Here is a 10,983-nt window from a genome sequence, read left to right as displayed (position 1 = left end):
TGCTCTGGCTATAAAGCCTTTCTTAAGGCATATGTCACAGCTAGTAGATAACAATTAAGAAAATACAGAAAGGGAGAAGTTTTGCCTATGGGACCTATGTATCACTGCCGTTGCTGTTTTTCCAGTGAACCTCGTGTTTTGCCACTGCTCTGCTACATGATATTGAAATTCCTGAAATCATCAGATGTGGTTGTCTCATTGACAGCATGGAACCGTTGAAACAGTCTGCAGAAGCTATCAGAGAGATTGCAAAGTAATAATTTCTGAATGCGTTCCTTATCTATGAAGCTTATGACCTTCTGTTGTTTACTAAGGCAATTTAAATGTCATTACTGTTTGACTGTCTTGTGAATTTGTGTATTTTGCTGCGTTCTATGCTATTATTAACATTTTTGTATGTTTTAATTCAATCTTGTGTGTATGTCTACACTTACAGTACTAGAACTAGTTAACTAAATCTGAGTTTGACTAAAAGGCTCTTTCCCATTTCAGGGAAGGATGGGGTTAAAGCTGACTTTTGAAATAAGTTTTCTGGCTTCTAGGTCATCTAATATTTTATTTAAAAGAACTCCACCATGTCATTTAGGTGTAATGTTTGCTTTGAATGCATTGTGTGTGAGTGAAAATTTGCTGTGTATCTCTGAAGTTGTAAACTATAACTTCTTGTATATAAATTGAATAGAATTAGGAGTTGAACAAGCAGCCTGAAAAATAAAGGACAAATAACATCTTGCAAATATTTATTTTTAGTAATTGCCAAACTGCCTTAATATATGTTTATGTATGTGTGGGTTTTGCCTGATAGTAGCTTCCAGTCTACATCTGTTTAATAGATAAACATTGGAAAATACTGTATAATTAATTTTTAATAAGCATAAAACATATCATTGTTGTAGGGAAAAAGATCTTGCAGACGCTTTAGAAGAAGGAGGCTGTGATCTTGAAACTGTGAGAAATATCATTCAAGGAAGGCAGTTGCCTGCTGATCTGAGGGCCAAAGTCTGGAAGGTAAATATGATCTTAAATCAAGAAACAAGAAATACTTGAAGTTGTGTTTGATTTGAGGTAAATTATTTAATTACCAGGCATCTCTACAGGAGGGATGTAGGACTGGAATTTAAATATGCATGTATGTTGATTCAGTTTTAGAATATTCGTCTTTATTGAGTTAAATTACTGAGTTCAGTAATTGGGTAACTACAAAAGGACACTAAAATGCTTAGAGGGTTTTCTGTTTTTCTTTTCAGATTGCACTTAATGTTGTAGGAAAGGGGGACAGCCTAGCATCCTGGGATGGCTCTTTAGACCTACCTGAACAGAGTATAATTCATAAGGATTGCCAAGAGCTAATTGGTAAGTTCAATTACATTTAGATCACTTATGTGAAAACTTCTGTATTCTCAGTTGTCTTAGGACTTTGTTATTTGAATTAAATAATCTGAATTATGTTTACATTTTGGAGGAAGCTTTGAGGTGGAAGATGAGAGAGCAGAGAAAATCAGTAAGAAATCATTAGAAAACAGTAGTATCTTATCTGTACTCTGACTCTGCGATGGGTAACATTATGGATGTTGAAAATACTAGCTTGTTAGTATGTATGGTCAGGAATCTTCAGGAGTTGAAAAAATTGTCATTTTTTTCCAAGCCCCATCATTTAAACCAGACACTTTCTCTATAGTGTCCTTCAAGTTTTTAATTATCTAAGACTGGTTCTTAATCTGAAAAGCAGATGTAGCACCAAAACACATGTAACCTTGAAAGCAAGATATATACTAAACATTTTGGACTTTAAAGACTTTTTTTAAGAAGGGTATTTTTTAATACCATTTTCAGCAAAAATTATAGGTTTTAGTTTTGAAAACAAGATGCTGCCAAGACATTGGAAATAATGTTCCAGTATGTCTGTAAGGGGCTGTGAAAGGATCTGGTTGGTAGCTCATCACAAAAATGGCCAAATCCCTGATAGCATGCAACAGCATTAATATCAGTGATGGAGTCAATGCTGACTCATAAGTAAGGATACGACTACTTCTGGTATCAATAAGAGAATCTTCTATTTTATTACTTGTCATGCTTTAATTTATTCTTGCATAATTGAAAGTTAAAGCAGAGAATGGAGTTATTGCATGCATACATGTCTACCACTTCTAAAATGCATTTCTACGATTTCTAGCTCTAGAACGGGGGAATTCTAGAGAGAGGTGAATTCCCACAGTGTCTTTTCAGGAAAATGGAAAAATGTCCTGGTTAGTGTTTATAACATAAATAATTAAGCACTTCAGTGTCTGTTAGTTGTCCTTTTGTCTTTATTGGAAAATACTTTGTAATATGTAACAATATTAAATGGATGAAACTAATAAAATTAAAATTAGTTCAGAATGAAGGTTCTATAGGGATTGCCGTTTTGGGTTGAATTAAATCTCTCTATTTCCATGTTTTGGCAAAGCAAGTAGTAACCAAATTCAAAATAAATCCTCAGATGGCATTTGAATTTTATATATTATTTTATTGTCCTGAGAGGTAGAGGAAAGGAAATGCCAAATATTGATTGGCTTTGATGGGAAAGTATTAAAGACTTCTGAATTAAAAACTTTATTAACAGTAGTGAGACTCATGGGCTTATTGTAATTGAGGGGGAAAATGTTCACTTTATGCCACTGATTAATGCCACTGCATTAATGTCGTGTGTGGGCATCTCTTCTCTCTGTCCCAGACATAACACAGTTATTCCTTCTATTACTGTAAGTCAGTTTAGCTATAGTAAAATTGACATTATGTGAGTGGATTAAAACATAAATTTATTTATGAAATACATAATTTGGTAAGCATATTTAATATTTGTCATTAAAAAATCTCAAGGTGTTTAAATATTAACGTGAAAATCCTATGAACTTACGCTAAAGTCTGGTTTCACTGCAGTTTGTATAATAAATATCAGTATATTTAACTGTAAGTAAGCTAAGTAGTTGTTTCATCATATGAAGGAAGGCATAATTTGGTGTATGGTACTGACATGTTTTAGTATGCCTTTGATTCATTGCCTCAAGTGAGGTGGATGCCAGGACTTTTTCTGAAGTGTGTCGTCAGCCTTTTAAATAAAAGTCTGTGCAGGAAGACCTTTGGAACTAATTAAAACCTAAGCTTTGTGTATGTATCCAACTCAATGATGACAGTATTTAAAAAGCGTTTAGCCTGTTACCTTAATTACATAACTAGTTTTGTGTCCTTTTTTTGGGCCAATCTTCATCCAAACGCAACAGTATAGATGAAGGGTTCAGAATTAGTCTGGCGTTAAATAGGGGACATCTTTGCCACGAACATACAATATTTTATATAATGTAGTACATTGTTTCAAATTTTTATAAATGTTTATCTTCTGATTAGCAACAGTACCAAATCAAATTTAAAAGCCAGGTGTAGTTGTAAGTAGTCAAATCCTTTCTTTTTCTAGTTACCCTAACAGCCCCAAATTTAAAATAGTTAGGAAAATTACATTAAAGTAGAGATTAAAAATGTGTTTTATATGTTAATACTAACATTTAAGTCTGTAAGCTGACCTGATTTCAGACTACTGATTTTCATAAATTTGCTTGTCAGTGGGCTTTTGGGTATTGGAAGTATGCATTGTGGGTTGATCTATGTTGAAATTCAAATGAGCTTGGTGTAGAGTCGAACATAAAGTTATGCGCTGAACACACCAAATAGAGGGGCATTCTCTGCATTAAAAGAATCTACCTCTTTTGTTTCATATAAATCCTGGAAACACCAAAGTTCTTTCATCATGTTGTTGTGATATTTAAATACCTTATCCTACTGGAGTTATAAAATCATTTGTATTTTAATGCCTTTTTGGAAGCCGTTCTGTAAGCATTTAATCCAAGCTGCTTGGTTTTTGTTCGTCTTTTTTTGTTGCCTTTTTTTTTTCCTTTCCCCCCCCCCCGCTCCATTGGTACGATTGTTAATAAAATAATCTCATTCAAGTTCTTGAATGACTGTTAATACAGTTTATATTGCTGTGCTTATTTCAGACCAGTTGTCAGTGCCAGAAGACGAGAAGTCAGTACTACTTTTGGATATAGAGTCTGTTATTACTTTTTATTGTAAATCACGCAATGTTAAATACAGTTCTTGCCTTGGCTGGATTTATCTACTCAAACCTCTGGTGCAACTTCATTTGCCACGAAGTGATTTGTACAACTGCTTTTATGCTGTCATGAATAAATTCATCCCAAGGTAAAGCTCTCTTTCTTTTGCCTGTGTACTGTTTTCATTGGCATTAAAAGTATTTTCTGAAAGAATGTGCATGTTGGTTTCAGCTAGGGTAGCACTGTTAATAGCAAAGCTGTCAGATTCCTTCATATGCTAATAAATTGAACCATTTTCAATTCCTTATATTTTGAAGTCAAGGAGATTAGCGAGTTGGTTTAAGATGTAAAGAGCTAGTATGTGAATGATGTAGACTCAATGTGCCTTTTAAAGAACAACTGTTGTTTCATGCAGTATCAAAATAGTTGTTTAGGAACCATCTAATTCACATACGTTATATGAAAGCATTTTTATTTCTTTTCATAGCATTTTTGCTATCTAAAATGCTTCTGTCTCTGTTACTTCAAAGTACTTCATAAGCACTAATTAAGTCTCAAAAGCTCTTTAGAAGAAGTAGTTGATGTTTTCCCTGTTTTCTACTGACTTGGGACTGAAATTATTTCTTAAGTTGTTAGATTATTATTTTTCTAATAAAAAGTAAAAATGGAGTGTCTCGTGCTGTTGTATAGGTGCTCTCACTAAAATATTTTTTTCTGTATGTTGGAGTAGCACCACAACTTTCCAGCGAGGCTACAGGGGCTTCTGGTTAAGACATTGTGAAATAATACACGGATAGTCTGTAATTCAAGGTCTTAGTCTGAATCCCAAGGGAGGAGATTCTAGCCCAGCTACTTGGATGTGTGCCCATAATATGAAAAGTGTGTATTTGGTGCCATGACAGGAAGCATTTATCGGTCCTATCACTTGACTAATTTCTGATATAAAATACTGTTGGACTCTGTGGACTGTTTGAGGATAGTGGCATTATGGTCAGGTAATTCTGACGACTGTACTTTCAATGAAGGTTTTCAGAGTGTTTAGTATTTGAGTTTCTCTGGAAGAATCTGGTGGTGTTTTAACAAGATGTAGGCTGGTTTCTCTTCCCCCCCTCCGCGAAATGACTGGGAACAAAAATGAAAGACATAGAAAAGCAATTTATAGTAGACTTGCAAATCTCCACTTAGGTCAGTTGGTCTCAATTTGATGTTTGACTGCTGGGCCATCACTGCTATATGATAAAAGATTCATTTTTAACTTTCTGTTGGTTTTGTTTTTTAAATCATAAACTTCTTATTCACGCTTTCTCATGTTTTTTAAGTTTCATGAAATATTTATTGGGAATTTATTCTGACAAAACTATTGAAAAGAGGTGAAGAAAATGTGCAGCATAATCTGTTGGATTTTTTTTTTTTTTGAAAGAGAATCTCTAGCGAGACAAAGGAAGAATGAGGAAGGGGGAAAAAGCATAACAGGGTTTTTTAGATGAGAGAGGTTGCGCATTTTTGTTTTGAAAGAGTTTTTCTTTGGAAACACTCCTATTCTCAAGGCTTTTGGTATAAAGTATCCTGTGGATACCCGTCTTTCTTTTCCTCCGGCTTTTTCTTTAGAATGGTGAGTTTTCTGAACTGTACAAAATTAAGAAAGAGTTAATATGAAAGTCCAAGGTCTTTAGTATTCTTTGGGCCATAAATAGAAGAAAACACCATCTCAGATACGCAGTTGAGCAGACAATGATTTGTGTGAGAGCTTCTACAGTAGTAAACCAATTAAAAAGCTGCTGGATAATGGAAGTGTCTCCTCCCAGGGAGCACGTGAGGAAAGTGCATTACATCTGCTTACTTTACATGAATGTTACCTCTAACAGAGGGTATAAACCAACTTCATTCACTTAAAAAAACAACATAAAAAAAACCCCAGCACCAATTCTCCTTCCAAAAAACCACCACCATCAAACCACCCTCTCCTAAAGTGAAATATAGGTTAGTTTCCAGGGCAATTTAATTCTGTTTAGCTAAATTTTTTTTAAATTGCTTTTGCTTTGCTTTTGTTTCTTATCAGTCCTTCCAATGGTTCAGCCTGCTGCCTCCATGAGGCTTTCAGCATTGGAAGTGATGGATAAGTACAGGAATTCATAATTCTTGATAAGTGGGGGTTTTTTGTTGTTTTTTTTTTTCTGGGAGGGGGAAGGAATGGAAGGGGGTTGTTCTTGGTTGGTTGGTTCTTGTTTGCCTTGTTTTTAAACTGGGTATTTGTTTCAGGTTGATTACTGTGATAGGTACCAGAAGTAAAAAATTATTGAGCAAAACAGTTCAGAAAAATGTCTAAGCAAGGGTGTTCAATTGTCAGTAGAAATTTAGAAAGATTCTTTTTAAGTTATTTTTGGGTATATATCCATTCTTTCTGTTAAAAGGTGGTAAAGAATGACTGACTGACTGACTGGAGTAATTGGCCATAATGATCATTTAAACAGAGTTATGTGCAAGTCTAGATACTTAGGCTAAATTTTCTTCTTTTCACACTTCAAAATTTTTTGTCCTGTTAATTTAATGGAAAGTCAGAGTTCTTGTGATAATTTCAGAAAAGAATCTCTATATATAATTTGCTGTGAATTTCACCACCCTTGTTTAAGAAAGTTGATAATTGTGTTTGGAGATCTGTGTCAGGTTTCACACTAGTTTGCTTAAGTTTTTAAACACTTGAGATTTGTTCCTAGTGTCTTTAAACAACCATTTCTTAATTTTAAATACTGCTTGTTTCCTGCTCAGTGAATTGACATTTAATTGTTACCATGTATGAAATAAGAAACTTTCATATTTCCTTTGGTTGCTGTATTAGAATTATTTGTATGGGGGCTTTAATTCTATTTTCAGTTAACACTGATACCATTCTACCCTTGTTTACATATTTAAATCTGCTTTAAATACTTTTGATTATATATTCTTATCAAGTACTGGCAGTGTTTCATTATTTCTCCCACTTTATTAATATAGTGGCGGTTTCAGTCTTTGTGGGTTTTATGGTTGGTTTGTTTTTTAACTTTTGAGGAAAGTTGACTTCGTGATCAGTCCCTGTGACTTAAATGAACAGTATAGGAAATTACATAATCACAAATAATAAAGAATTGCTACTGTAAGTCTGACAACTGGAATGTTATGGAGAGGTATATGATTATTTTCACTGCTATTTTTTAGGGATTGTTTTATGAAGGGAAGACCATTTCATCTGTTTAGACTGCTTCTTCAGTATCATGAGCCTGAACTCTGCTCCTTTCTTGATACTAAGAAGATGACTCCAGACTCATATGCACTCAACTGGGTAATAAAGTGAAAGTAGGGAAACATAATGAATAAAAATTTCTGTTAAAATTTAAGTACATGTTGCCAGTTTATGGAAGAATCGTACAAGAGATTAGGACTGCATATATTGAAATAATTTGCATGTTTTAATGTAGTGTGGGCTTTTTGTCTTCGGTCATTTAACATAAGGTGTGAGGTCATGTTAAAGCCACGTTTTTATGGTTATGGATGTTAATTGGGCCACTGATGTTAGTAACTACTTTGAATAAGTAAGAATGAGAGCAAATGACACTCAAAAAGTAAGCAGCTGTGATGTTAGTTTTATAGTGGGCAGGTGTATGGTTTTATGTATGGATAAACATGAGCCTAACAGGTCTTTTAAAGTAAAACTGTGAATGGTTTTAAAAACCTCCATGCTCATAGATATATTTGACTGCCTCATATGGTGCTATGCCTTTTAGAATATAGGCACATATATTTTGCAGCTCTTCATTTCCTCCTCACCTTAACTTTAGAACTGCCTCAAGTTGGGGTAATTGTAAAATTGCTTACCTCAATCTTTTTTTTTTAATAAAGTTTGGATAGCAGCTACAACATAAAGCAGCAGAATTCTCATGTTTCAGTGCTTCTTAGTATATGCAATACAAAATCATGATGCAGTGCTCACAGAGGCAAAGTCTGTAAATTAATAAAGACTTTGTGACTCATGAACTCTTCTAGGCTTTTCTTTGACGCCTGTTGGCTTTGCAAAAATTTGTAACTCCATTTACTTTTGGTTTAAGAAATAAGACTGAAATGAATTAATGAACTGCAAGGTCCTTATTGGGGGGGGAGGATTGTTACTGGGTTTGGGGTTTTTTAAGATTTTTTTTTTTTGAGGCTGCTACCAATTTTAATATAAAAATGTCTCCAGAAAGAGTTTCCGTATTCTCAAAATCTGCCTTTTGCCAGTTGTCAGCCTTCAAAAGAGGAATCAGGTCACTTACTACTGAATCTCCCCTTTTTACATATCTATACAATTTTCCTTAACAAATACGAACTTCTTTGAAGTTGTTCATTAAGAGTTCAATGATTCATTAGGAAAAAAAAAAATCTCCCCTTTGAAAGGGATGTAAGGAATTAAGCTAGTAGAGCTGCCAGACCACAATTGGGTTTGCTGTGCACTCTTAGGAAAAAAAAAATCTTAAACCACATTTTATACTATGAGATTATATTAAAATTCCTTGTTTCATCTGTCAAAAAACTTAGCCTATGTAGAGATATTTCTAATAGGTAGCAAAACATAAGCAACATTCAAAGACTTGTCATTGGCTCATTGTTCAGGGACATTTTGTCTTCAGTTGTGTTTCACTCAGAATTGGATAGATCTTATTACCTTTTATTATAGAAATATACTAGGAAGTGTTGAAATATTCCATGATAATGTTTAAAAACAGATACCAAGCTTTTGAAAGCTGTAGCTGTGTTGATACAGAATTAGTATGCATCACCACATTCAGTAAGACCTCTGAGGCCAGCTGGTATGCATTTGAGTTAGGTGTGATTGCAAATATTATCTGGCATGTATGAAAAGTAGTTCCTACTTTTTCTTTTATCCACTTTGAACTCTGTGTATCAGAGAAGATGTATTTTTAAATAGGAGCATGGGAACAGGCAAACAATTTGTTAAATGGTCATGAAAATTTTCTGTTGCTTGCAAATGTTTAATTACTCAGCCACAGAGCATCATAATATAATGCTGATCAAGTGACATTGTCAAACTGATGTGCCACTGTGTTCAATTAGCTCAATTATACTGTGAAAAATAAAGAATGTTGTTTACAGGATCCTTTCTAAGTCCTATTTGCTAAGCTAGTTGTATAAATGCATTCTTTTATTGTCTAGTTGGTATTTAGCAGTGACTATGAGCTAAACAGTATTCCAGCCTGATTATTGTGTTCTCTCTGGTTGAATTTGCAAGGCTGACAGTATACATCTGAGTTTGCCTTCACACTAGGCATATTTATTGACAGAAAATCTGTAGTATTACTGCCGTGTTTCCATAAAAGTTATTTTTGAGGGTAGGACTATCTTTCAATACATTGTGCAAATGCATGGTTTAGCATAATGTTGTTGGTTTTATTTTCTTTTAGATATCTTGTATCTCTGTTTAAAATGTTGCCCCAATAAGATTGTTCCTGGTTATTGCTTTTTCTCACACTATTTTCCAAATTTTTAGCTTGGAAGCCTCTTCTCATATTACTGTTCAGCAGAAGTCACTCAGGCAATATGGGATGGATATCTACAACAAGCAGATCCATTCTTTATTTATTTCTTAATGTTAATTATCCTTGTCAATGCAAAGTAAGTGTATAATTACTTATTTGGAACATTCCTTGCTGACAATGTTTTAATCCACTTTTGTTTCATTTTGATTTTACTGACTCATCTATGCCTGTGATTTCACTGTTTTCAGAGACGTTATCTTAGCACAAGAATCAGATAAAGAAGAAATGATAAGTAAGTACTTCTTTTGTTTTATTCAGCTGCTAGTGAAATATTTACCATGTAATACAATCCCCGTTATTGTTTGTAATTGCTAAGTAACTGAATTATTTATTTCCCTGTTATTTTCTCATTAATGAATCCCCTCACCTAGTAAGTCCTTTCTAACTATTCTTTTGCTGCATCAGATTTGCCCTGTCTTTAACATTCTTTTATTTCATTTTAGTACTCCCACACCTAGTTTTATACTTCAGTTTGGAGTACTTGAAACAGTCAGCATATTTCTAAGTCCAAAGCAGCAGTTTTCAAATTTTTCTTTAAATCTATTGCAGTCAGTGCATTTTCCATATTACCTTCATATGCACTTGATTTGAGCCTAGTTCTTTGTTCTTGTCTTACCCTCTTTGGGTTTTTTATAGAAATTACACTAAATTTCTTGTGATACAATTTCACCTGTCCTTGGGTTTGTTTGTAGTTTTTTTGTTTGGTTTTTACATGGCATAATAAAATATATTTAATAATCTCTAGTAGTTAAAAATGAGGGTGCTTGGAATTTTTCATCTTTGCCATATATTGCAGAACTACACCCTTACCATCCCGGATCTATATAACAGTACCACTGATTAAGTACTGTGCTTTATGGATTCTCTTGGCCAGTCCTCTTTAGAAAAGGCAGCTGACTTAGTATTACAGCTGAAAACTAAAACTATACAGATGTAAGAGCATGGTAAAAAATAATTTGCACAGAAGATCTGAACTTCTAGCAATTAGCATAGGTTTCCTGTAGATAAGGAGTATTTCCTCTATGTTCTCTTTCTACCTGGAGAATGAATCAACATTCATGTTTAACCAATAAACTCAATTGTGTTATGCTTTGTTAAAAAATAAGTTATTTTATGATGTGAAAATATGTATGGTGCTTCTTTTCTTTATATGAAATAATGGTGCACTTAAGTTGTTTGTATGTCTCAGAGTTCTTGGAAACTTCACCAGCCAATCTTGATTTAGAAGATATAGAAGATCTCTTCTCTTTGGCACAATATTACTGTAGCAAAACTCCAGCTTCTTTCAGGAAGGTAATAATGAAGTAATTTTGAAATTCTTTTCTTTTTGGACA

The 10,983-nt window shown here is 33.8% G+C and overlaps 1 protein-coding gene across 1 annotated transcript in view; it reads left to right on the top strand.

Annotated features, from left to right (window-relative positions):
* Positions 1-206: 206 nt before the first annotated feature.
* The window catches only part of TBC1D23 (TBC1 domain family, member 23), a gene marked incomplete at its 3' end in the record, with an annotated part of 15,461 nt that continues 4,684 nt past the window's right edge, over positions 207-10,983 (top strand). The window contains exons 1-8 of the mRNA XM_010011125.1: positions 207-253; positions 897-1,008; positions 1,248-1,353; positions 4,029-4,233; positions 7,278-7,401; positions 9,601-9,725; positions 9,838-9,881; positions 10,839-10,942. Coding sequence (XP_010009427.1) covers positions 207-253; positions 897-1,008; positions 1,248-1,353; positions 4,029-4,233; positions 7,278-7,401; positions 9,601-9,725; positions 9,838-9,881; positions 10,839-10,942 — 867 coding nt within the window. The remainder of the gene's footprint in view (positions 254-896; positions 1,009-1,247; positions 1,354-4,028; positions 4,234-7,277; positions 7,402-9,600; positions 9,726-9,837; positions 9,882-10,838; positions 10,943-10,983) is intronic.

The sequence above is a fragment of the Nestor notabilis genome, unplaced genomic scaffold (genome assembly GCF_000696875.1).
Source record: "Nestor notabilis isolate BGI_N333 unplaced genomic scaffold, ASM69687v1 scaffold6503, whole genome shotgun sequence".
Lineage (NCBI taxonomy): Eukaryota > Metazoa > Chordata > Aves > Psittaciformes > Psittacidae > Nestor > Nestor notabilis.
The sequence above is the reverse complement of the archived record's forward strand: the minus strand, read 5'-3'. Positions and strand labels throughout refer to the sequence as shown.